The sequence below is a fragment of the Anas acuta genome, chromosome 15 (assembly GCF_963932015.1).
Source record: "Anas acuta chromosome 15, bAnaAcu1.1, whole genome shotgun sequence".
Classification (NCBI taxonomy): Eukaryota; Metazoa; Chordata; class Aves; order Anseriformes; family Anatidae; genus Anas; species Anas acuta.
The window spans coordinates 12,505,177-12,532,249 of record NC_088993.1 but is presented as its reverse complement, the minus strand read 5'-3'; the positions used below and the strand labels follow the sequence as shown (position 1 = coordinate 12,532,249).

Genomic DNA, 27,073 nt, shown 5'->3' with positions numbered 1-27,073 from the left:
TCTCCACCCAAAGATCTGATTTTTTTCAGCAGTTTCCGTGAATGTAAATCTTTACTTAACCTCAGTGCACCCGTGACTGATTGGCCAACAGAGCTGTCAAAAGCTTTAGCAAGCCTTGACCTTAGCCCACAGAGAGGAATTTTCAATACAAAGAAATCAGTTAATTTATTTCTCCCGCCTAGCCTCAAAGAGGAGTGCCGCTTTGCTCTGGATGATTTCTAATGCCACTGTTATCTGATGATAGCTGCAAAATGGATGAAAGTCTCTTCTTATGCTTGAAAGGCTTGAGAATTAGAGCTGGGCTTTGAGCGCAGCTCCGGCGCTTTCTGCTGGTGCCTCTCTTTGATGGGCAGTGCTTGTTTGCGTCGTGCAGACTGAGGGAGGGCTGCAGCATGCATCGGGAAGGTGAGGCGTGCTCAGTGACCTGCAGAGCATCCAGCACAGTCTGGTGCTTTCGGTACAGCCCTTCTCCCCCCATCCCTGAAAGCAGAGCCTTCATGGACCTGGAGATTGAAATAAAAGAGGAGAGCTGCTAAAAAGCAGGGGAGCTAAGGGCAGCCTGCTATTTTGCTGAAGCTTCATGCAGAGTCCTGCATGGCTGAGATTTAGACATCAGAGAAGATGCTTTGTGGGAGGAAGTCATGACAGTGCGATGCCTGCTGGTGCTCGGTGTGCGTACTGTGATTGCATCACTGGTGCCTTCTGTTAAGTCATGGTTTCCAGTAAATTCCCAGCAGCTGCTTCCGGTGTCTGGCTGAACTGAAGTGCCGGGTTTGGCTCTTACTGAGTTCTGCAAAATGTTGTTACGAAGCCGTGCTCAGCCTTGCTCTTATCTGTGAGATCTCAGCTAGTCCGTCCCGAGCTCTGGCTCCATTTCTACCATCCCCAGCTGAATCCAGGAGCGATTCCCCTTTGACATTGCTATACCCTTGCAAGCTGGTTTTGTGCCCTGAGGGAGGTGAGGGCTGCCCTCTGAAGACAGGCAGCAGGGATGCTGCACCTCCCTGGCAGAACTGAGCACATGAGCTGCGGTTGGTGCCTGGTAGGAAAAGAGTAGCAAGTGTGCCTGGTGCAGCGGGGATGGTGGCTTGCACAAACTTGGGGGGGTAAGCAAAGGGACAAAGCCCTCCCCAAAATGACGCAGACGATGTCACTCCTTGCGTTTCAAGGGCACATGAGAGCATTACGAGCGGGTTGAGTCTGTGCTCCAGAAGCTGTATGGACGTACCCTGGTGTGCAGATGCAAAAAGCAGCCCTGGTCCAGCGAGATTATAATCAAAGAGCATTTAGCAGGGGTGGGCGTGTGGGTGTCTGCACTGACACTAAAACCTGAATGCCCGCCAACACTCCAGATATGTAATTAGTTTCTAAAGCTGCACATTGAGGTTACTGCAGTCTGGTGGCCAGGAGGGGGTTAAAGCACAGGCATCCCTCCAGCGAGGAGCCTGCAGTGAAACCTCCTTCTCGTGCAGGCACAGACAGGGCTTCTGTTCTCTGGCACTGACATCACCCGCGGGTGGCCGGGAGGTGACGCACGCCAGGAGCCAGGCTCCGCGGGCACTGCAGCACCCAGGGGAGAGATGCTGGATGTGGCACAGTACCCGCTCAAAGCCCTTGTGCTCCTCTGTGGCTGGCTGGACCATGCCCAGGCTGTCAGGCAGGCACAAAAAGTAGGTGGAAGGAGCGTTGGTGAGCTGCTTTGGTCAGCATCCTTCCCCCTGGGCTCCTCCTGCTGGCCTGGCAGCCTTCAGAGCTGGTGGCTGGCAAGCTGAGATTTCCACAGGTTTGGTTTTCTTGCAGCCCAGACACGGTGTTTGGTGGTTTGGGAGAAAAGCACCTGCATCACCACTTGCCCATGCTCAGTCACCTTTTTATGTCTTCCTGGTTTAACCCTGTATTTAACGTTACACAACTCCCCATCAGGATTTGGTTCAGGAAACCTTTCCCCACCATCTCCTTTGCGGTTTGAGGGAAATGCAGCCACCACTTTCAAACAAAGGGCTGCTGCTTCCTCGGCAGGCGTGGGGCATGCTGCAGGACAGCTCACCTCGCCTGGCTCTGCAGCCTCATCCCGAGCCAAGAGCAAAAACCCCACAGCAGCACTCACAGGGGGAGGGAAGGAAAGGTGTCCATCAGGAAAAAAAAAAAAAACACTAAATAAAATAACCTCCCATGTACTTCCCTGCCAGATCAACGACACCCACTGCAGGCATCATCAGTGGCAAACCCAGTGCTTTTGGAGAGCGTTGCGCAGCCCTGGCTCTGAGAGCAGCCTGCTTTGCAGTGCAGGCGGTGTAAGCATCAAGCACAGACCGTGCTGCTGCACAGACAAGGCACATCAAAGAGCTGTTTAGCTAACAAAACCAGGAGGAAAGATGTGAGGGGAGATCACAGCATGGTTGTCTTGTGCTTTTTTTTTTTTCCCAGGTGACAGGGACGTGCCCACGCTGCATGTCCCTGTGACAGGTGGGATGTGATGGGTCTCGACAGGGTGGCGGCGTGCACCCAGGGACTGAAGCAGCCTTTCAGTGCTTTCCAGCAACATTTTAAAGTGCTGATTCTCACACAGGGCAGCCCCTCTGAGACAGGGATGCCACCTAATGAGGCTCCATTACAACCCAAGGAAGGTGCTGTGCCGCTTCCCCACGTCGCTAAAAGGAGAGCATGCACTACCAGCACCAGGAAACAATGGAAAAGGCAGCAAATGCAAAAGCTTTTCCTTTAGAAATAACTTTGGTGCATTTTTACTTTTTCTGCCTTTTGTACAGGCACGCAGCCCCCTCTGGGTCATGGTTAGAGGCCAAGGACTGCTGCTGCGCTCTCCAGGAAATCCGCGAGCGCTGCAGTGACCCAGTGCTGGTGTGTGGGGATGGAGGAAAATCGATATTCCTCTTACAGATAGGTGGTGTGCAAGGAAAATCGAGGAGCAATGATCAACGTGCTGGTGGCTTCAGCTCCCCTGAAGCACGTAGGCAGCCAGAATCACAGGCGAGGACGCATGGGCCCGCGTGGGAGGGATGGAGTCGGCCAAGCGACATGTTGGCACCGCTGGCTGTGGGGGGGCTGCGGCACCACCACCAGCTGAAGCTGGATGTTCACAGTGAGGTTAGGATCCAGCTGTAATTTTAACAGCTGGTTCTGTCAAGCTGCCTTCAACACAGTTCTGATCCCAAGTTCTATAATTAGCCCGGCAGCAGCAGCAGCTTTCTCACAAAAATTAAAGCAGCAGCATTGCTTGTGGCAGGGGAAGCAGAACAGCGAGGGAGCAAGCCTTACTGCAAGTGGAAAGGGCTGGCTGATAAAATTTTAAATAGTTGTGGTTTGGTCTTTTTTTCCTCTCCATCTAAGTGCTTTGTGCAAAATGTTTGGTCAGTTTTTTGTTTTTTCCCCTCAAAAAAGAACGAGTAAGAAGCGCTGTTTCATTTTGCATCATGTGTAACAGAAACATTTGCGTTTGTAAACTCAAGTCAAAAAAAAAGTTTCATTTGTGGTCAACTCAGCATCAGGTACGTGAGCTGAGCTGGTTGGGGTTCTCATGGGAGAGACGCTCAGCACCTTCCTGCCCTTACACTCAGCGGCTGAAGGCATCCCCTGTCTTTTGGGGTGAGCTCTGGGTGGTTCCTGGTAGCACTCCGAGCTGCTGTGCCCCTGGGACACATGGTAAGTGTAAGCTGTAAGATCAATAAGGTGTTTGAAACACCCCAATTATCATTGACAGGAGTCGGTCCTCAATAGCTTTCTCTGTCTAGGGTCAATCAGCTCGAAATACTGCACTTGGCATCTCTTGGGCTGTTTGTTCCTGTAACCTTGGGTTTCTGCAGTCAATAAACGAATCCATTCGAACGGAAAGGAGCTAAAGAAAGAAATCAGGCTGGTTCTCCATGGTTTTTGATAACTTTTAGAGCAAGAATAAAGGAACTAGCCCTTTCTATTTCTGATGGTTTGTGAAGGGAGTTCTTGGTGTCCTGATCTCTACAGTGTTTTCACAGTGTAGTGACACGGGACCAAAAGGCTGGTGCAGCATCTTCTGGTGATGGGGAGGGAGTGACTGGGAAGTAACGCTGTAACCAACTACATGGGAAAGGCTGATTTCATGGCAACTTGTCCTAGCTTAATTAAATTGCTATTAAAGAACGATCCATTTTATGTTGGAGACCTGTGCGGGGCCAGGCAGTTTCTGTCTCACCAGATGAAGGACGTGTTTCCGGAGTGAGGTCATGTCTTTTGTTCTGGAGTTTGCTGAAGACATTGCTGAGCCTTAGATGAAACTTGACCAAGGAGTGTGAGCATTTGTTGATGCCTCTTTCTGCTCGGCACCAGCCCATCTCCATCGCTGATTTCATAATTCTGTGCTCCAAAAATAAAATGCTGCAAATCTGTAAAGCTGTGGAGGGATGGGGAAGATTTGGCATCTGATGCAGGGAAGCTCTGCACGAGTGCCCTTGCTGCAGACGCAAGTGATCCAGCAGCGAGCGCTATCTGGATGTGTCCACTGAGCTCTCAGGTGAGGTAAGGGCAGAATATGGGACCATATTCTGTAGTGAGCTTGCTTGAGATTTTACCCTGATGCCTTGGATGCAGCAGATAAGCCTGCAGCAGAGGAGTTGCCCACACCCCTCCCCTTACCTCTTGAATGCTTGCAGAGAAATTGGACTGAAGATGCCTCCCCAGCTGTCTCAGTATGCCTGTTTAAAAAAAAAAATGCTGCAGTTGAGGTGCACACACAGCAGCTACGGAGATGAGCCAGGTTCATTTTCATAACCAGCTCTGTGAGAACAGCCCTTGAGGGACGTGATTATGTGGCACATGGCTAACAACCAGCACATCCCCAAAATATCTGAAAGGCAAGAAAGCTGCTCAGCAGGGAGTGAATTTCAAACTTGCACGCATTGCAGAGGCTGGAAGAAGAAATTTTAGCATAGTAAAGTTAGTGGAGTTTTGGCCAGTGATTTATTTAGGCCAGGATTTAGCCCTGGTTTATATAATTACAGGAGTTCACAAAGTGGGATCGCCCTGCTCCAGGGACAGGGGGTGATAGGTTTAGAAAAGCAAACATCCAAACGTGTGCAAATATCCTCGTGCAACTGGGAGGCTGTGGCTGCACCGCTGAGTGCACCTCCCTCGATCCCACAGCCCCTGGAGCATCCAAAGGAGCCAATTGCTGGGACAGCTGTAAAACTGGCAGCTGGGAGAGGAATGGGTCCTAAATGAAAAAATTCTCCATTCCCCACATAAAGCAATAGCTTCGCCTGTAAATGTGTCGAACCCTCAATAATAGATGATCAGGAGCCGTTAGCACCGCAGCAGATGTGCTCAGAGCCATTTGGATTTCTCTTCAAAGCAAACAAAGAGGAATGTGGTGTGCATGCGGGGATGGATTTCCCTGATTTACGATCGTGCAGCAGCGCTGCCTACGTGGGGGGAATACTTTATTCCGGGACGCCCTGGAGAGAGGGTCCTAAACCCGTTTGAAGTCAGTGGTGAACTTCTCTGCTGACTTCACTCAGGCTCTGGTCGATGGTTAAGTTCATTTAATCCTCGCTTGGATTGATCTATGGGAGCAGCTGCCCAGGCTGAGATTGTATTTACTGTTAGGGGTGTTAGACAGTCCAGCTAAAACTGTTCAGGGCTGGGAGGATATTTTGGCCCACTCCCATAGCTGTGGTTTGAGGCTCTGCACAATGCCTGTGTGAAATGCAGCCCTTCAGGTGTTTCCCAGAGCCCTGCAGTCACTTTGAGCCAAACCCTCAGTAGCACGTGGCTTGGCATAGCCCATCTGGGGTGCATGTTGAGGGTGGAAAGGCTCCTCATCTTCAAGCCTTTTTTTTTAGGGTCTCACCCCTTCTCAGGGAGAGAGCCTGCTGCATATAACTCACTATTTTGGCCACGCGCCTTCATCACGAAGCCTCTGCTGATGGCCGCGCTGGGTGAGAGTGGCGAGGGGGAGCATGTGGGAGACTTGCACAGAGCTCTGCCAAGCACAAACCTTGAGCACGGGGTTTATCCTTTTAAGAGCAGGGTGAGGATCCATCTGTGCTGCCGGCTCCTTGGGGTTTCAAGCATTTAAAATTTCACACAAAGCCTTCTGCAGGGTGGTGGTGGGCAATCCCTGTGCCCGTTTCCTTCTCACCAGTGCAGCTTCCTGGGCAGCTTTTGTGCACATAGCTGCACAATGGCTTCTGAGAGGACTTTTGGGGTGTCTGTGTCTCACCCTAGTCTCTGTTTTGGGAGTGGTTTCAGCAGGGTAATGCTGCTGCTGTAGAGACACTGCTGTGACTCAGTGCTGCGTGCCTGTCCTTAGATGTCTTCTCTCCCAGCTTCCCAGCTAGGTCAGACCCCAGATGCATTCGGTGCTGGTAAGGGGGATGAACATCGCATTGCGAACCTCTCAGCTTTCATCTGCCTTTTTATAATGAAAGACTGGATTCACAAGATCAAAACCTGAAGGTTATTTACCTGTAACTGGAATTTTTCTCCGAGCAGCCAGCAGCTCCCAGGTGGCCGTGCAGGGATGCCACTCAAGGAGGAAGCATTTGATTTCCAAGTAAAATTAGATTCCACATTCAATTCTCAGTAACACAAGCACAAGACTTCCAGTAAAGATGTTTTCTGTAGAAGAGGGTTTTAACCTCTCCCAGCAGATACAATCTAATTGCGCTGCAGCAGCTAACTATTGCCTTATCTTCAATATGTAAACACTTGCTCAGTAATTAAGTTACCATGGAAGTTGTACTGTATCGATGGCCAATTATAAGATAAACTGATAAAAAGGGGGCTGCGGCTGTGTTTTCTACAGAGCACACCAAACCTGATATGCCTATAATGGTCAGGTAAAGACTTGGGAATGTTGTGTTTCAATATATTCTCCCGATATTCATGCTTGCATAGCTTTTTCAGGGGAGGTGAGTGCTCTCTGGGAGATCAGCTTTTCCAGGAATGAATCTGTTAAAAATTGAAGTTTTTCTCTGGTGAATGTCCTTTGCACCACCTTACCTTGTACTCACCCAGAGATTGCCACATCCTGATGCCTTGTATCCCCACCTTTCATCCCATGGATGGCTCCGTGGAGGCACCTCCCATGTCTTGGTTCTGCTGCGTTCAGCCAGCACAAGGGGCAATAAGATCCCAACCGAGATACCTTCTGGGAGTATCAATGACTGTATTAATGTCTTTGTCACCTGAGAGCTACTCCGTGGGGCATGATAATATGTGATTAAAGAAGCCAGTTAGAAACAGTTTAGGAAGCTGGATTACAGAATTTTCACAGAATTTCACAGAATTTTCTAGGTTGGAAGAGACCTCCAAGATCATCGAGTCCAAAATTAGGTATTGGGTAAAAATTAGGGATTAGGTACCTGATCTCTTACTACGGTTCCTTTTATCTGACAGCCCAGTGAAAGAAAGGTGTCTGGATTACACTGGGAGACATTGGAATCAACAAGAGCGTCCTCTGAGTGCTGGGCTTAGTGGTGTCATGAACAATTTTAATCGTTTCTAAATGGTGGCAAACATCACAAGCTTAATGGATTTCAGCTTTATTACTGGGGCTTTGCTTAGAAGCAATTTGGATTTTCAGCTGTGAGCCAGCAGTGTAAGTGTACTCAGGATGACATTAAAAGGGACTGGAAACCCAGGGACTGACTTGGCTTTTAAATACCATGTGCCCATGCATGGGGACAGACCTCATCTTCTTTCCATCATGGTCAAGACCTCGATGCTCTGTTAAGCTCAGCCCCATGTTGTTTCCATAGGGGCAATGTGTTTGGCTCTATTTCACATGCTGATCTCCAGCAGATGGGTAGCTGAACAAGCAACTTTTTCCATTTCAAAGGCTTTGTTGCTCACGATGAAGCAAGATGACGATTTCTTTGTGCAGTGATCTCTAGAGTTTGTTTTCCATCCTTGGCTTCAACCTCAAACTTCTTGTAGGCATGATCTAAAATGGTCTCTGTCCTTTGTTTTGGGGGGAGTGGGTTAGCTGTGCTGGTTTTGGGTGACTTGGCTGGAGGGAAAGCAGTCACTGCCTCCAAATCCAGTTTCTCTGGGTGGCTTTTTTATATCGTGGGAGAAGAAGCCCTGCAAGATCTCAACGTTGAAGAGGGTTTTGTAAAACGCTTTTGACTTTGCTGGAAGAAATGGTAACGGGAGGCAACCTTGTATGTCAGGCACTTGTGGATCAAATCTGTGTAAAGCTGTCAGGGACAGAAGTCCCCAGTTCAAGACTGGTGGTCACTGAGGTCTCTTCAGCTGGTTGGTGCTCTTAGTCTGGCGTGAACAAGAAGAGGGGGAAAAGGGGAACATAGACATTTGTCAAGTTCTCCTCAGGAGTAGCATGTGGCATTGTTTCCCTTATCAGTAAGGGGAAATACACGTGTTCCTGCTCCCTGTGGGTTTTTGTGCCACCTAGAACCACCAACCTAAGGTTTCGGGTGCTTCCAGCGTAGAGTTGAACATTAATAATGATGTTTTCCCCTAGAAGGCCAAGGAGATGTCTGTAGCACTTTCTCAATCATCTACTGAATCCTAGCTTTGTGTGTGATGCAGCCATTCAAGTACTAATTGCCTTTGATTAAGTCAATCATTTGCAGAGTGAGTGGGTTAATTGGGTATTGTGGAAGCAATCGATCTAATCAGCTGCTTGCATCCATAGCTGAGGCGCTACAATGCAGCAGGACAATAATTGTTTTATGAGCTCCTGGAAGGCAGCAGAGGCAGACTGGATGGCAACAGGAAACCTTTCTCTGCAAAATGGCCTTTAGGAAAGGTAATTTGCATGCTAAGTGTTCATTAGGAGAGGCCTGATTGATTAAGAGCTGGGAAATTCTCCCCTCTATAATGCGTGTGCATGAGAATATGGCTGGTGTCGTGGATGGTAGATCCTGGGCTCATTTGCTTGTCTGAGCGTGGCGTGGTAAAGGTGTGTTGTCCTGGGGCTGGGTTGAGGAGATGTTGTCTTGATGGTGGGATGAAGGAGATCACGGCCAGCACCACGAAATCCCACTCAGATGGGTGTCTGGCACATCTGGCACAAGATGCGCCAGACACCCATCCCCACACGAGGTGCCTCCCAGGTGTCCTTCCAGGGGCAAAGAAACTATGTGGTCTGCAGGACCACTCAACACATATTCACTCCTTGCTGAGGCTCTCATTTCCAAAGCACTGAACTGTGCCTGAACGGGAGCAGCTCCTGGTGGCTCCTCATGTGGCCCATGCCAGCAGAGCCTAGGGGAAAGGAGAGGATCCCACCGCATCCCCCAGCCTCCGGGGTCCCGTCTGCCTCCTGCACGTGTGGATGCTGACAGCTCCAGTACACCTCTATTTGCACTGCTGAACATGTAACCAGCAGGAAGTGTATTTATCTGGAGATGACTGCAGAATTATTTTCAGGGAAGTTATAAGCTGCTCAGCACAGCTGCAGACAGGGAAAAAAAGCTGCTGGTGCCGTGTGGTGGACCAGAGGAGCAGTTGAAGCCTTGGCTGCAAGCTCTCAGTTGGCTGACTGCCCTTGACAACACTTACAGGGGACTGCTTTCTGTGTGGGGAGGACAAATTTGTCTCCAAACAAAGAGCAGTGTTTTCACTCCACAAGAAAATTTGGCTTTTTTAAAAATATTTTTATTGGAATGCTTAAAAATTTCACATTGAAGTCAATGAACCACAGCAAAGAAATATTACAACTTACAGCAATCGAATCAGACGATTTACAATGATGCAGCCAAACAGGAGGTGTGCGGTTCTTTTTGCAACACTATTTGAAGTCCAGTCCCTTGGGAAACCTTAGGATACGCCACCTTCTAAATCCAGCTCCCTGATTATGGTTTATTTTTGAGGAAATATCCTTCAGACTCTTCGTGCTAAAAGGAGGTTGTGACATCAGTGTCAGTGGTGGTGAAGGATGGTAGGGATTCTCCACTCAGCTGCTCCAAGTAATTATGCAATTCCTTAACCTCGCAGAAAAAGCAGGCACATCAACTCCATTGAGTACCCACCCACCGTTCTGGTTTAATTAACATCTTACAGCAGGAGCGTAGCAGGCTACTCGGCTTCTGACATACAGAAGCGGTGATATGTACCTGGTAATTTTAGCAGCAAAGTGATGTAGTTGTGTTTATATCTTCCTCTTCATCTGCAAAGCTCTGAATTGGGGTCAGAGCACCTTGTCTGACTGTCTAGAGAAAAGAAAACTGACTTCAGTAGGTGGAGGGGCCCTGCCCAATCTCTAGGAAAATGCAATTGTTCTTGGATTGCACACACGAGTAAATTTTTTCCTCTTTTTCAGCCTTCCATGCTTTGTCTTGCAGTGAGACCAAGAAAAAAACCAACACAGTAATGCACTTGTTCTTGGGCACAGTATTGGCTTTATCACTGTGCTTGGTTTGGATATAGAAGCATGTTTCTGGTTTTACCACTGACCTAGAAATGTCCTGGAAACAAAAAGTTCCGTTCCCAACTGAAATTGCAAAGTAGAGCACCAAAGAAACTGAAGAGCAGATGTGGTTCAAGTACAAGTTTATCGTGTTTTACATAGAATGAGGGAAAGCAAAATCCATGCGTGATTTTTTTTTTTTTTTCCAAGGCAGTGCATGTGATTGTCCTTCTCTTGGGATGAGTTTCTTTGTTTTCTGAGAACAAAGGCTGAAACTGAAAGAGTCATTTTGGGTACTTCCTATAATCCGCATGCTCAGACATGCCAAAAGCCCCATCAATAAGCACACACCATAACGGCGCTCAGAGCTGGGGAAGTAGCAATATCCCTCTTCTTAAAAATAGGGAACTTGGACAAATTGCTGGAGGAAGTCAGATGGAAAGATGGTATCTGTGTTAGACTGTCTTGAGAGCAAATCCTCTCCCGTGCTTCCTCTGTAGCCCCTTGGATGGTGAGAAACTGGGTTGGGCTGGAGCACCCTAAGGGCTGTGCCATTTCAGGTAACGTGCGTGCTGTTTGTTGGCCAACTTTGTCACAACCGTTTGGCGGCTTTTTTACAAGTGTCCCCATTTTGTGGCAGAGCTGACAGTTTGGTTTTTCGTTTTGGCAGGTGGTTGAAGTGAGAGAGTGTTATTTCTAAAGGGTGCTGGCCAGCAGGTCTCCGTCAGGTAGTTCTTTCTGCAGCCACGGCTGGGTGCTGGTGATCAAGCGCGGCGTCGACAGGCGGCCACCTCCTTTGGGAGAGGATACAAACGTGCCCTAGTGCTACGAATTGGCAAGTGTGGCAGGGCTGGGGGTTGTTTTGCTTCAGCACGAGCAGAACAACCTTCATGAAGGTCTAAATGTGACCAGGTACCTTTACTCTGGAAGCTGTTGGTAAGGTAGTGCAGAGGCGAGGAGGGACTCTGGTACCTCAGCTCTGAGATCTGCTCCCCTTTCCAGCCTCCTGCAGTTCTTTCTCCAGCTGTTTTTGCAATCTTTTAGATCGGGCTGCTGAGGACACGTCTTGCTGACATACTGTTTGCCTGGGGAAGCTGGATGAGTTCATGTTCAGTTCACGTCCAGTTTGTTGTGTTTTGCATTTAATCAGCGCTGACAGGGGTGCAGGCAGCACGTTTGGACAGAGCAGAGGAACAGCTCCCGAGGACACAGCCCTGGAGGAAGAAAGAAAGAAAAGAAGCAAGCAAAGGATTTAAGAAAATCTGTGCCAAAGTACAGCAAAATTAGCAGCTGGCTTTGTCAGAGCAGCCAGGAGCTCTTTTGCAGAGGCAATGGTTCTGGAAAGAGCTGGCATATGAACTATGGAAAGGGATTGCATTTGCTATTATGTTGGGGTTTTTTGTTTGATTATTGTTATTTTTTTTAATTAATTTATTTTTTTCTCCCTTGGAGTGGAATTCAGATAACTGTGTTTTGCCACGAAGGGCTGGAAAAAGGGAAATCAAAATGATGCAAATGTCCATACACATGAGGGCATGAAAACCTAGGCTTCCAGCCTGGCCTTGGCACTGGCTCACAGTATTGTCCTCGGCAGCTCACCAAACCTCTGTGTGCTTCCACCTCTTTGTATAAAACCATTAGGATGCCTGTGTGCTGGGGCAAGTGTTGTGTGGGCTTTACAAATTTCCAGTTATTTGAATTTGAGATCCTCTTTGGGGAAATGCGGAGAGTTTTTTATTCCCTGCTCCTGAAGTGTTAAGAGAAATTACACACAAAAAAAAAAAATAATTGTGGAGGAGAGCAAGTTTAACAGGGAATGCCTGCAGCACCCTTCCACCCTGTGCCATTCAGATGTTTGTAACAAAACCCTCCAGAGGAGTGAGGGAATGCAACCTGCAGCCAAAACGTGAGGAGTTGCTCCGAGGTTGTGCTGCTGAGGGCTGAGCTCTGTGCCCAGCACGCTCTGCTGAGCTGGGCAGACCCAGGCGGGTGTTTCTGAACTACAAGACTGTGTTTCCTCCTGCATCACCTTGTATTTTGCATTTGTCACCATCTTCCACGTGCTGTCTTCCCTCTCTCTTCTTTGGCACCAGGGTCCTTTCCCCCAGACCCAGCTCTCCAGCCCCTGACGAGCTGGCAGTGTTTCCCCCGTGTCAGCCGCAGCAAGGCTGAAACCATCCCCGCTGCTTAGCCACTTGCCATTCCGGAGGGCAGCCACCAGCCATCAGAGCCCTAGCAGCATCTCTGCCTCGTGTGAAGCAAATCTCACGTTTTTACGACTTATCAGCTGGGCAGAACCTGCAGCCTGTCTGTCTCCTGTCAGCCCCGCGTTGTGAGGGCTGGGATCCCTGTCCAGCTCTGTCTCGTTCAGGCGCTATCGGGCACGTAGCGGTTTTGCTGATACAACCCTGGCAGGTAGTGGCCTTCCCTGCAAAGCTGGGAATTAATTTGTGCTGCAGCGGTGATGAGAGCAGCTCAGGCTGTGCCTCGTGTGGATGCTGCTGCCCTGGGCTCTTCTGGTGGCTTTCTTGGCCGGCTTCCCCTTGCTTAGGTGTTAGGTCTTAGCTGTCAGTGGGCGCTTCTTTCTAACACTGCGAGTGCCCTCCGAGGGATTGGGCATGGCTTTTTGGTAGAAAAGTCCCAGCTGGAGTTGGGACAGGATCGAATTGTTAGACTGAATCCGCCAGCCTTTGGGGAGGATACACCCCAAGCCCGAAGGACAGACGGCTGGAGCACAGTAAGAGCTTTGCCCCTGTAATTCTCCTGATATCTCTGGTGTCGGTGCTTTGGTTCCTGGGCTGGTGTACGTGTGCTGCTGTGAGTGGGTCTCGGTGCTGTGCCCATGTGGAGCATTTGTCCTGTGCTGGAGGGACGGGAGGGCAGCAGTGTGATACCACGTTTTAAAAGAAAGCCCTGTTGCAACACATGACCCAAATAAAATACAGAAACAAAGGAGAGGCCGCAGACAGCTGTAAGTATTTCCACCCCTTACATCTGCAGCACGTTATCAGCCCACTGGCAGTCCTGCATGCCAGCAGCTGATGTGAGCTCGGATTTATGACGCTGTAGTTAGCATTCAGCATTACTGATGGCACGGGCTTTGCCATTGCACTTATTTATACCAGATGTTGACAGCTTTGCCTCACAGTCAGCAAAGGTCTCTCTGAGGAGCTGGAAAAGGTATTTGGCTTGGGATTTCATCAGTCCAGACAGAATAAACTGGTATCTTGACTTAGCAGCAAAGGCACGTTTAGCTAGATGGGCAATTTCTCTTCAGTTAGCATCTTTAGCCCTTGTCTGTGTTACTCTTTTCTTTCTGTCATTTCTGATTGTTAAATGTACTTGTGTGTGTGTGGACTTTTTTTTTCTCTAGGTTTCTTATGGCATGGAACCATTTTATATCATTTGTACCTGTAGAGTGAGTGTTGAGGAGTTGGCTGAGTGGTTTTTGTGCATCTCTTCATCTGTGTGTTAAATAAATCCTACATGACACTGGGTGACGTGAACAACTGTCTGAAAAGCAGGTTGAATAAGGATTTTCTCTACACCACCATTCATAGCACTCAGATGAAGGACAGGCTGCTTAATGATTCCATAGCCACTTCCACTTACTAAAACAAAGAATAGTTGCAAGTTGTTATAAAATGTGCAGTTTTTAACTTTAAAATCCTAACTTCTGAGAGCCAAAACTGGAAACCTGAAAGGATTGAAATTAAGAGAAAGGGGAACACTTTTTTCAGTGGGACTTTTAAATAATTATATCTTAAATTTATATCATAAAGCTTTTATTGGACAGTTCTTGGGGGTTCCTGTTTTTTATCAGTGCAGGAGGCCCCGTCTTGCCTGCCTTCCTCTTGCTCCAGAAGTGCTATTTCTGTAAGCTGGGAGAGGAGGTACCAGGAGCTGTGGCGGGGTTGTCCGTTGGGAACAAGGGCTCAAGTCTTTGCCCATACCACAGCGTGTGAAGCATGGTGCAAATCCCCCTTTACCTGGCACGTCGCTGTATCAGAGCGTGGGGATCTCTGACGTACAGGAGGTTGGGAAAGAGCATCAGAGTGAGAAAGGCAAATCCGAAGGAAAAACCTGTTTCTTCTGTCTTGTGCTATCCAGCCACACATTTGATCTACTTGATTTTGATGTCAAAGTTCTTCTCCTATTCTTTATCCTATCTCTTTTTTCAGCAATATGTTTTATTCCTGGTTCTCAGCAATTGCTTTCTGCTGCAGGGTACCGAGAAGGATTTCTGTGGAAGAGAGGACGTGACAACGGGCAATTCCTAAGCCGAAAATTTGTGTTATCGGAGAGGGAAGGTGCACTGAAGTACTTCAACAAAAATGACGTGAGTTTCAGGGGCTGCTCTTTGTTGATGGGGGAGCACAACAGTAAGAGCATCTGTGAACAAATAATTTCCAGGCCACTGTTTAATTTATAGGGTTACAGAGTTTTCATAGCATTGTTGGTCACTGATCAGCACAGGACAAGGGCACCAGCTTGCCAGCCTCATTGTAGGGTATGCTCTTGGTCCACCACCACAGTCACGGTGGGACACCCTAACTGACCATTTTACATCCTCCTGCTGTGTTTTAAAGTCTGTAAGATTTTCCTTAAACCACTAATGAAGGAGTTTTTCTCAGCTCTGGCTGTGTATGATCCAGCTGAGATGGATTTCCTGTCTGTGGCTAGCTAGTGGCAAAGGTAACGCCACCTCACAGGGGTCACTGGGGGCTGAAACCTCCTTTAAGTAACATGGCAAGCAATCCTGAGGGAAAGTCCTCGGGTTTTTCTCTTGCAGTGTCAAGTGGTAGAACCATTTGTCTTTTCCCCCAGGGCAGATTTCATTTATTGTAAGTGAGATACAGAGCTATTACCATGAAAATTGGATGGGTGATGAATGGACAGACACTCTACTACTCTGTACCACATAATGGAGGGAGCTGAGGTGTTTTCCTCTGATCTCTTAGTCTCCCCTGAAACCTTCAATGTGTCTTGATCACCTTCAGAGAGGGTAATGCTTCCATCACAGCTGTGCATCAAGCTCCAGTAAAACACCGACAGCCATCCAGAGCCATCAGCAAGCCTCTAAAAATATCTGGTGCAAGTGCTGCGTTGTGATGGGGACACTGTTGGCCATTCATGCAGAGGGGGGGACCATCCAGCCATGCTTCTCCATGCCCAGTGGCTAGCTTAGATAGCACTGTCTTTTTTTTCAGCTTTGCTTGGGGTGGTGCAGTTATGCATCCTGACAGGAGATGGCCAGTCATAAGTGAGGGAGAAGTGAAAGTCCCAAATCCGGCCCCGATTCAGTTGCTATTAACTGCTATGGTGGCTTAAGGCTTTTTTTTTTCAATTCACTGGTGACCATATAGCCATGGTGGGAACTGGGCACTGCCATGGCGCATCCTCTCTGCTGGGATTTCCCCCCTGTGGTCACCCACAGCAGGCTGGCTTCCACGGCAAGTCCCCAAGTTCCTGAAGCAGTGCTGGCAACTCCTCCCATGCAGGGACTTCCCTGTGGCACTGGGAGGGGGACCATGGCTCCACTGCGTGGCCTTCTGTCCCCTGGCTGTGTCTCAGGCTGTGTCAGCCACGTCTCTCTGTCCCCATCCTTGTCCTGGGGTGCAGAAATGAGCAGCAAAATGCCACCAAGGAGTTTTCTTCAGCTTCTTGAGGTTTCAAGTCCTGTCACACCGTGATGGTTCAGGCAGTGGGAGCATTGGGTTGAAATTAGTCACCACCCACAAAGCTGTTCATCTCCTTCTGAAAAATCCTTCTGGTTTTGTCCCCATTGCAGCAGAATAAAGCAATACCAGCTTGGCCAACTGCCAGCTAGCTTCCAGGGAGATGGAGCCTCTCTCATCCGTGTGTCCCAGTGCTGCTGTCTGGAGACACTCACGTCTTCATACATGGGTTGCGTCACATCCCATGGAGTGGGAGTTGGCTCTGGGGGGTTTCTCCTTTAGCTAATTGCAGCTGTAACTCAAGAGACTTAGCTCGGCCTAAAGCTGGTGTTACAAAGAGCATAATCTTAATTTCTCAGAATGTTTCATTTCTTTATTGTATTCATTTAGTTCTAAAAGGGTGGTACACTTCTAGCGCTGGTTTGTAAGAAGACACTGCTACAGAATACAGGTGACCTGCCACAGGGGGTGAGGATGGGGTTGGTGCTTGGGACTGGCCTGATCTAGAGTCATTGCTGGGCTAATCCATCCCAGAGGTGGTTGTGAAATACATATTTGATCCTCTGGAAAGAAAATACCCAGTTTAGAGGTCAAATGGAGGTGCAGAGTCAGAAGCCAGTGTGGCTCATGTGTAAGGATGGGACCAGTGGGGATGTGAGCATGGTGACCCTGGCAGTCAGGTCTGATGTTTGCAAGGGGGACAATCCTCCATCCCTCTTGGGCAAGGATGAACTGGCTGGGGGTGCTTGAGATGCAGAAAGCATTCTGGCCTGTTATTTAGCAGTCTGTGCTTTTTTTTTTTTGTCTGGCTGAGTGGTTTTCTTTCTTCTTTAATAGTACTCATCCAGGTGTAAATGCTGGTCATTTATCATCATGTAACGAGGCTGGAGGAAATCTATGAGTCAGGAGACAATGGAATTAGAAGTAGGGAGAAGAGGCATGAAGTTGCTTGTCTTTCATAGCACAACATCCTATCTTGAGACCTGACCTCTGTATTTTGCTTCTGGGCTGAAATCTTTCTCCCCTTGAACTTTAAGGAATTTCACAGAACAGCAGAGCATTTTCCCATGCTGGCAGAAAGCACTCGTCGCTGCCTGAGCAAAGCCTCAGATGTATTATCGCCAGGCAGTTTTGTGTGCTGGGCGTCGTGTTGTAGCTAATGGCCTCAATCAGGAGTTTGTTTCTGACACAGTGAACTGCTTTCTGGTTTAAAAGCCAATTTTCAGGTGTTTGCTCACTCAGCTGTGTTTTTCAGGCAAAAGAACCCAAAGCAATTATGAAGATTGAACATTTAAATGCAACTTTCCAGCCTGCAAAAATCGGGAACCCACACGGACTGCAGATCACTTACTTGAAGGACAATAGCACAAGGAACATCTTTGTTTATCACGAAGATGGCAAGGTGAGAGCATGGAGGAATGGGGGCTTGTTCGAGGTCCTGAGGGATTGGTGCTGTGCAGAGCCAGCCTGGGTCACACCCGCCTCTAACCCAGCTGGGAGTTGCTGGGGGATGTGGGAAGGATTTGGGGCTTTCTAAAATGGAAATCTGTGGAGAAGAGGGCTCAGGGGCCTGGGGCATTTCTTTGCACAAGGAGGACAGTGGGACACAGAGGTCAGGGCAGTGAGAGGAGGGTCACAGTCCTCCTGGAGGGTGTTGGAGGGGACTTGTCCATGGGGCCACCAAGAAGAACCTGAGAGTCACCACACTGCCCCATTGGACTCAGCAGTGCAGGCTGGGGTTTTGTCTCCACGCACCGGTGTGCATTCAGAGAGCAGAACCAGGTGAGTTTGCCGTGATGCCATCTCGCAGGCATATCTTCATCTCTTTCCTCCACCAAATATTTGGGGTTCCCCAAAAAATAGCAGCCCTGGGGTGGCCAATAAACCCAAACCTAGAGCTGTCATGTTCATGCGGTGTTTACAACCCTGTTCTGGTGGCAATCCCATGTGGACCAGCACAGCAGGTCCCCCAGGATTCGTGGAATTGTGTGGATGCACAGCCCGTTCTCCGTTCACCCAGGTGGGGGGAGCCAGCCGGCCTTGCTAGCAATAAGCAGTCCGTGCTCACAGCAGAGCCACTTGTCTCCAGACCACAGTCCAGCTGTGCCACCAAAATACAAGGTGCTCCTGATTTGAGGACAAGCACAAGAAATAAAAGGAAGGAGCTCCTTCCTGTGAAAGCTGAATCCCACCATTGTGCCCCTGTCTGTGCTGCTGGCAGTCTGCTCAGTAGAGCTGGGATTTTGCTGTTAATTATCTTGGATTGAAAAAGACGATTTTTCAGCCGAGGCCCCTCTTTGAAGGAGCGTTTTGTGACGTTGAGGCCACTGCTGGAGCCAGGACTGCCTGGTCTGAATTTCTGCTCCCACGGGTTGAACGCGGTTGCTCCTGCCTCCGTTGGGGTGTGTGGGCAGGAAGCTCACTGGTGCCATCTGATAACGCCTAAGCTGAATTTCTCTCGACTTCCTTGAAATTTTGTTGCCCTTTTGGCTGGTTGAGGAGTGCAAGAAGGTCAAACACCCTGTGGTAATAACCTCAAAAACTCACTGGAGTGAGGCACCCAAGAGGATCGAGGCCGGAGGGCCAGCCTGTGTCACCCTGCTGCTGCCCCAAAGCTCCGGGGGCTGGGGCAGCTCCATGCAGCTGGGGGCTTCCTTAGCACCTACCCACCACCACATGGACCAAGCCAGCTGAGGTGAGCCTGAGGCACCTGCTAGAGATGGACAGCGGCTGTGCTGGAAATTAAATGAAGAGCAGCACACCCTGCATGTGAGCGGGAGGAGCAGAGGAGCTCGCTTTTTCACTTTAGGCCACAACAACAGCTGAAGCTTTAGGCCAGAGCAGCACAGCTGAAGGCTGTGTGCATCACACCCCATGTCTGTTAAACTAAAAATGGTCCAGGGGTTCTACTTGGCACCATTTTCCAGTGCAAACAAGGCCTTAGCAGAGCTCTGCCTGTTTTGCCAGGAGAAGGGTTAGTTTGTTAAAGGCCACGAGACCTTTTGATGGCCTGAGCTGGAGCCAGGGAGGTGCAGGAGAGGAGAGCAGCAGGGTTTGAATTATAGGTCTCACACGCTGTACCATCAGGACCTGCTCTGATGGTTGAAGGCTGGCAGGGCTCCAGGCACGCCGTGGCTCGTAGAAAAGCTGCAGAAGCTGATTTCCCACCGCACTGAGCTCCTGGCTGGGGCTGAAGCTCCCTCTGCAGGACTTTTGGAAGCCAACACAGGAGCAGCTCAAAGCTGCTGTGTGCTGCTGCCATCCCTGACGTTATCGTCATCCTTAGCATCCTTAGAGGTGGACTGGATCTCCAGGAAATGCCACCCTTCGGAGTAAAAACCATTATCTTTGAATCTTTTCTGGACAAATTAGCTGAGTGCTCTTCCTCAATGCCAAAGAGCTGCACCAGGAGCCTTCAGGACAGGCAGAGGTGGCATGGGGAATCACTCAGCAACAGCAGGAGTTTGTTGCTTGAGCTCCAGGGATTGATGAGCAGGAGGAATGATGAGAAGAATTTGTATTTTTATCCAGTCTGAGATTGCATTGGCAGTGCAGGTAGCTCAGGTTTGGGACAGAGGCTGGAGGCACCATCAGGCATGTGAAGTTGGGTCTGTGGTGGCACTGCCAGCAAATCAGGAAGAAGCTGAGAGCCTGCAAGAGCCATCTGCAAAGGTACTGCCAGGAGTTCATTTTCTCTGCTTGCTCGGAGACATAAATCAGTTAAAGGAATCTCTACTAACGAGCTCATGAGACAACATTTTCCTGTCCAAAACCACCAAGCAGTTTAAAGTTGTTCTTGCAGATCAGATATATCCTCACCAAATCTGTGGTGGTGTTCATGATTATAAATGCATAAAACCTTTAGCAAGGGAGCCTCCTGGCTTTGCAGACAGGTACAGTTTTGTGTAAAGAAAGGTGCTGAGGCAATGGGTGATTCATTCTCTAAGAAATGATCGATTGTCTGCAGTCCGTGAGAGTTTCGTCCTCTGCTTTTCTGCAGGGAGAAACCCTGCCTCACATCCCAGTCAAGGAGGTGACCCTCAGGCAGGACATCCAGTAGCCTTCCAGCTGGTGATTGTACAAAATATCACCACGTTAACATTACAGCTTATTTTTCATTACCTCTAGCCTGTTATGGTCATCGTTAACTTGAGGAGCCAGTTCCTCCTGCTGATCCTCTTTGTGCTGCTATCTGGGGTCTGCTTAGCTGCTTAAGGTAGAAAAGCAAGTGATAAGTAAGTAGAACCTCAGACAAGCAGGTCAAAGTTTTCCAAAACGTTGTTTGCATATGTCCTGTTATGTTTTTTCCCCTTTCAACTTGAAATAGATAACAAGCCAAAGCAGAACATCAGAACTTTTAGAGGATGTCTATTTACTACATTAGGTCATTTTTAAGATACCTCAAGTTCCCTAAAACCGAGAAATTGCAAATAAGGGCCTTTTTTTTGCCCTCAGTCATTTTTAAGTATGTAAAAATTAAATCTTACTGAAGGCAGACTTCTTGGTTACGGTATTTCCTACACTACAGCAACCTCACCTGGAAGGTCGGTTATCTTAGGATCACGTCTGGCTCACAGAACACTTCATGCATGTTAATAACAACCCGTGCATCCGTCTCCTGCGTAACCACAGCTATTTTGGAGGGGAAATGAATGGAAGGAGGTTTTTTCCCTGGAAAAGAAGAAGTGCCACAGCATCTGAGAATTGGACTGAAACTTCAGTATCATTGTGCTTTTTCACAGAGGACTCAAGGATATGGCTGGTGGTCTGCAGTACAAGGATAGAGATATTTGGTCACTCTTTTAGCAAAATACAGAACTATATTGCTATGGCCTCTGAGTCTGGGGAGGATTCAGGCATTAAAAGTTTCCTCACACGCTCTTCATGCAGAAGGATGGGACTGGTGATGGGGAACAGGCTGCCATGGTGTCAGGCTGGCTTTGGACCTGCAAGCAAAAGGGGTTGAACAGGGGTAAAAAAAAAAAAACAAAAAAAAAAAAAACCAAAAAAATAAAAAATAAAAAAATAAAAAAACAAAAACCAAAACATGTTCCCAGGATCAGGCTTGCTGTTGGGCTCAACATATCCATGGTGGGCTTCACCGGCTCTTTGTACGCCAGGAGGAGGGGTTGGGGCCAGCAAGCACCCCCTGCATGTCCTGCTGCTCCTCATCCTGGAGCTCCCCGCTGCTTTGGGCTCCACTAATGCTAAGCGATGGCTCCTAAGTCACCTGAAATCTCATTTCAAGCCGCCAGCTGGGTTTTCCTCTGCTGACCTTCCCCCTCCCACAGGCGCTACTTAAGCAGACGGGGAGCTGGGATGAGAAGTGCTACCGGTTTTCTGAGCCCTGCAAGCATCGTTTACAGAAAAATGATGCTTGGGTAGTGGCTATGGCATGTGAAGGGTCATACCCATTGTTGGAGGTTGTTTGTTCAGAGGTGATGGCTCGTAATCCTCATCCTGTGTACAACCTGGGCACCTCACCGTGCTCTCCATGGGGCAGAGGGTTTTTGTTTTTTTTTTTTGAGGGCTGCCACTAAACTGCACTCTTGTCACTTGGGACAAAGTGCTGGGAGAGCTGAAATGCAGCAGGATCACATCATTTCATTATGTGCACACTGCATGACTCGCTGTTCTTTTTCTTTCTTGTTATTAGGAAATCGTGGATTGGTTCAATGCCATCCGGGCAGCACGTTTTCATTACTTACAAGTGGCGTTCCCTGGAGCCAGCGACGCTGATGTGAGTTTTCCTGCATGTTTTTTTTTTCTTACTCATTTTTATCATCTTGTTAAAAAAGACGAAAGCTTGGGAGTGCTCCGTCCTTCAATGTGTGCTGTGCAATTACCATTATTTTGGTGTAAGGGGCTTCAGACCATTTTCAGACAAAAAGTTCTACAGGGAAAATCATAAAAAACAAAAGGAGAGAGCCTTACTGGTCTGCCATGGTACAGGTGGCTGGCACATCTGCATAGAATCGCCAACAAAACCCAACAAATAAACCCATCTCCTTCTCCAGGAGCTTTAATAGAGTTACTGCTTTGTCCAGTGGTCAGTGAGAAGGTTTGGGTGCCCATGAGATCTGCTGACAGAGGGCTTGGCTGGGCTCAGCTGGGGCTTTCCCTTGTCCAGGGACCCCCATAGCTGCCCAGTTCCCCCCCACCCCCATAGCTGATGCCACGCTCTTTTTTTCTCTCCTGTTTGGGTTGTTCCAGCTGGTGCCAAAGCTTTCTAGAAACTACCTGAAAGAAGGATACATGGAGAAAACGGGGCCAAAGGTAGGGTATAAATGTTTCTGCAATACCCCCAACACCAAGGCTTTCTCTGTACTGGGTGGAGAAAGGTCTGCTGGTGGGACAGTCACCCTCACTGGAGAGGTGAAGCTGAAACACTGTAATCACGTTAATTAGCATTTCACCCCTGCACTTTGGGTTTGGAAGCAAAGGTTAAAAAATCTGAAAGTATCACAGACCAGCCCACCCCATTTCCCTAATTGCTGGCCATTTCTACAAGCCCACCGGGTGCAGACGGTCCCAGAAACTGCCTTTCCCAAATTGCCCTGGCCTGCCTGGGTCCTTCAAGCTACCCAAAGCAACCCCAAAGCCCTGGGTGGTGCCCAGTGAGAAAGGTGCTGCTTATTTTGGTGTGTAATCCGGCACTTCTTGACTCTCCAGCAAACAGAAGGATTCAAGAAGCGGTGGTTCACCATGGATGACCGAAGGCTGATGTATTTCAAAGATCCCCTGGTAAGACAAAGGAGCCTGGGCTGTCTGCAGGGCATCATCTGCAGTAAAGCCCAGGCTGACCCTCACCAGAATGCTTGAGCAACCCTCACCAAGTGCAGATTTTTCTACATCTGGCTTATGCATTCCTTGGGGGGGGGGCTGAGGGGGACAGGTCCTGAGTCCTGGGTGCTCCATGGGATCACCGGTGTTTTTGGTGCTTGGCTGCTGCACTTTGCACTTCTGGCCATGTGCACAGCAAGCCCATGAGATGGCTCTTCTGTATCCTGCCTCACTGCTCCACTGTCCTCTAGGATGCCTTTGCAAGAGGGGAGGTGTTCATTGGGAGCAAGGAAAACAGCTACAAAGTCCTGGAAGGGCTCCCGCCATCCACGCAGGGAAATCACTGGCAGCACGGCATCACCATCGTCACCCCGGACAGGAAATTCCTCTTTGCCTGTGAGACAGAGGACGACCAGCTGGAGTGGATCACCACCTTCCAGAAGGTTATAAGCAGGCCGATGCTGCCTCAGGAATACGCAGGTGTGTGCTCACGAGGTCTGCAGAACAGCCTCCTCCCATTTATTTCCCATTTGTTAGAGGAAGGGATGGATGGAGAAGGGTCAGGGATGTGATGCCTGTGGCTGCTCCCTTGCATGCGGTGTGAGCAGCCTCTGTGAGGCTCACCTCTGGAGGAGGAGGGTGGTGTCCTCCTGCTTCCCTCCTCTTCACCCTGTGATGGTGTCCGCAGTACTGTATGCGCAATCGGTTGCCCAGTTATGAGGATAATCAGACCCAAAGAGCATCAGCAGCACGAGGTCTGCTCGCAGAGCTGGGCTTATCGTGCTCCTGATGCTCCTGGCTTTAACTTCGTTTTCTGTGTTGTTTTTTTGTTTGTTTCAGTGGAAGCCCATTTCAAGCATAAACCTTAGATGGGACTGGCTGGTCAGACCTGAGGAATGAGCTTCTGTTTACAACACAACATGGTTTTATTTGAAATGTTAAAAATAATTATTAATAATAATAACAGTAATAATAATAATAATAATACTTCCCTTTCCCTTCATCATTCACTTGATCATGTTGGAAGCCAAGAAGGGCAGCAGCGAAATGCGACAGATGCTGATCCAACCTGAAATTTGTTTCCATGGCTCCCCCTTGCACCTCGTGTCCACGTGCAGCTGATTTGGGTGCCTCCTGCAGTAGGTACCTGCCTCGAGGACCGTGCTGGCTGGAAGGGGTGCCCCACCATGGGGTGACAAGGAGTTTTGGTGGCACATCTCATGGGTACGGGGCTTTTTCTGGACAATTTGGTTCGTGGCCAGTGCAAAAACCCAAAATGGTTCCCTGTGGCGAGTGGTGACTGTTTTGGGGGACAAGAGGATGTGCTCCATCCCTCCTGCCCACTCAAACGCCCTCTCTGAGGTGCTGCTGGGTGGTGGGGTTGGTGGTAAGCTGCTTTTCTTCCCCTGTGGCTCAGTGCCGCTTCAGTTCTGCAGGAGATGCAGCCCCAGGGCCAAGCCACCTGCTCTGGTGGCAGAGCTCAGTCAAGGCCCAGGCTCACCAGAGGGCTTCGGCTGGGTCAGCCTTGGCCCCGCTGCTGCTGGGGGCGTCCACCTGCTCCTCCTGCTGCCCCGGCTCCCTGCCAGCCATTTCCTAGAGGAGACCGTGAGTCCCTGAGATGCTGACATCCTAACGGGATGTGAAGCATGACCCTAATGAAGGAGAGAAAACATTGTCTTTAAATGTAGGAAGCTGCAGCCGTTGCCTGGCAGGGGAGTTTGGAGGTGACCAAACCGTGTGAGAAGGCAACGGCGTGTGTCCTGCTCGCCCACATCCTCCGGATCCTTAAAACACGAAGAAGTGCCAGAGCTCAGAGCAGCTTAAATCAACTCCTGGTAGTAAGTTTGTCCCCGCGTTCCTCCCCACGGACAGTACTTCCCATGCAGTGCCCCAGCCGCTTCCACCCTGCCATCCCAGTTTGTGCCAAGGTGAAACTCCTCCTGCTTCCCCGGAAGGGACAGGGGAGCGCCGCCCTTCCCAGCTGAGCCCACCCGTCCTCTGGAAGCCACCACCGCTGTCACCGTGGCCGCTTCCTCGGTGCCCGTGCGGGCGGAGGCCCCGGCAGGGAGGCAGCGGGGGCTGTGCCTGGACATGGTCTGGGCTGGAGGCACCGCGGGGACCTTGGGCATTCGCCTCCTGGGCAGCTTGGGTGGAAATGGAGCCCAAGTTTGGCTTGCGTGGTCTCATGGCGTGTAAATGTTGCTAGATGACTGATCCTCCCGCTGCCGTAGAGGTAAACTATAAATAAATCAGGTGTGGGTGGGCGGTCACGCCTTCTAAGTGGTGGCGATGCTGTCTCTGGGCTAGTTTCCAACAGAGGCTTCTCACCCCCTGGCTGGGCTGTCGCTGTCTTTTTGGGGGCCGGGTTGGTTGGGGTTGAGCTTCAGGCTGGGTTGTGCCCAGCCCGGGTGCAGGCGCCTCCCTTCAGCCCTGCTGGCTGCTGACACGGTGCTTCTGCAAACTGGTTGTTGCACTTTTTTCCCCCAATTCATCCCTTAATTATTATTTTTTTGGTTAATTTTTTTCTGAAGATAAAAAAGCTGCTTGAAGTGACATTTCAGCAATGTTTTGAGCACTGTAACTGCTGCGGGTGGGGGGTGACGCGTTCGTGGCGATTGGGCTGGGACCTGCACACAACGTGCTGAATTTTTATCTGAAAAAAATGTTTTTCTGCATCCATTGAGTAACAGACCGAGACACTGATCTGTCCGACGCGTTCCTTACGTTGGTGTTTGTAACCGAACCCATCTCATGGGCTGTGTACGTTTGTTATGTCACTGGTAAGACAACTGTGGTACTAAATGTCATTCGCACCAATAAATTATGATGTCAGATGGGTGGCAGTGTCGTGCTGGCTCTGCGGGAGAGGTAAGACGGGGGCTTCAAACCAAACCCTGAGCCTCCAACCACAACGAGGCGAGGTGTGAAAAGTGCTGGTAGAGCGCTGGGCACCCACAGCACCACACAGCCCACTGGGGCTGCCCGAGGGGGTGGGCTGGGGTGGGCGGGTTTGTGAAATAACTGTGTTATATAACACACATATAACACAGCGTCCGTGTGCGTACCGAGCTGTACTGTATAGTGAGCCATGATACATTTTTATTTGATGTATGCATACACACAGAAAATGTATTTTACTGAGCCTACCCAGGCACACAGATATAAACCCCATTTCATGTTATAGGATGCTGTGTGCAAAACAGATTTTTTGTGTGTATGTATATTATTATAGTTTGTAAGAACATATGCATGTATGGCTTTATGCGTCTATTAAAATATACGTTTATAGAAATCTAATTTAATTTACAAATAGATATATATCTATCTCACACGTGTACATACATACATTGCCTGTTCATCTATAGCTGGTGCTATAGCCTTTTTATAACTAAATTTATTAATTTTTAATGAAAAGCATGCACCTGGGTGTTTGTTTTATAGTTATATATAAAACGTATACACATGCATTGTTCTATGTAATTGAAACTAAGTATAGTGCATAGAAACGTATGTACACACACATACATAGCACTCTGTGTGTGTATATGTATATATAGTTTACAAAAAAGTATGGTATTTATATTTTTTTTTTCTCGTAAAAAGTAAGGCACGTTAATAATAGGGAAAAGCTAGGCCAGGCTGTTTGTGGTTTTAGGGAGCTAGAAAGATCATGTGTGCGTGACAAATAAGGGTGTGTGTGTGTAAAATTGACTCATATACTGGGTGTTATAATTCCTATGACAATTATTTAATGATAAATTACATATGCAGAAGGCTGTCTAAATTGTGTATTACGTACATGTATATATATATATATATATAAAATATATATAAAAGTCACTTAGAGCCACATATGTGGCCACTGCTGCTGGACACCCATGGACACCTTGAGCCGCACCCAGACACTGGCAATGAAATAACCTGGCTTTGCTGGGCTCTTGCCTGCTCTGTCTGAGAGCATTTATTACATTCCCATAGCAGCAGCCCTAGCGTGGGGCAAGTACTCCCCAGTCAGCGCAGGGGCATCACCACGCTTGGTCCAGGCTTAGGGCAAAAGAGTGACTGTGTGCAGACACTGCTGAGCAGGAGCAAAGGTTGCAAACCAAAGCAATCTGTGCCTGTCACAGACAGTTCCTGCCAAAATTATGCCTTTACAGGACCCACAGTCAAATGCAGGGCGGGGGAGGAAACAGCAAGAAAAGTAACATCTCTGCTTGTAAAACCCTCAGAAAGCAGCACTACCGCA

General features: G+C 48.9%; 1 protein-coding gene across 1 annotated transcript in view; it reads left to right on the top strand.

Annotated features, from left to right (window-relative positions):
- ADAP1 (ArfGAP with dual PH domains 1) overlaps positions 1-25,661 on the top strand; it is a 57,127-nt gene extending 31,466 nt beyond the window's left edge. Inside the window, exons 5-11 of the mRNA XM_068699001.1 lie at positions 14,593-14,705; positions 17,300-17,446; positions 21,701-21,784; positions 22,258-22,320; positions 22,717-22,788; positions 23,079-23,307; positions 23,668-25,661. Of these exons, the coding sequence (XP_068555102.1) occupies positions 14,593-14,705; positions 17,300-17,446; positions 21,701-21,784; positions 22,258-22,320; positions 22,717-22,788; positions 23,079-23,307; positions 23,668-23,696 (737 nt within the window). The 3' untranslated portion in view covers positions 23,697-25,661. The remainder of the gene's footprint in view (positions 1-14,592; positions 14,706-17,299; positions 17,447-21,700; positions 21,785-22,257; positions 22,321-22,716; positions 22,789-23,078; positions 23,308-23,667) is intronic.
- Positions 25,662-27,073: the final 1,412 nt, after the last annotated feature.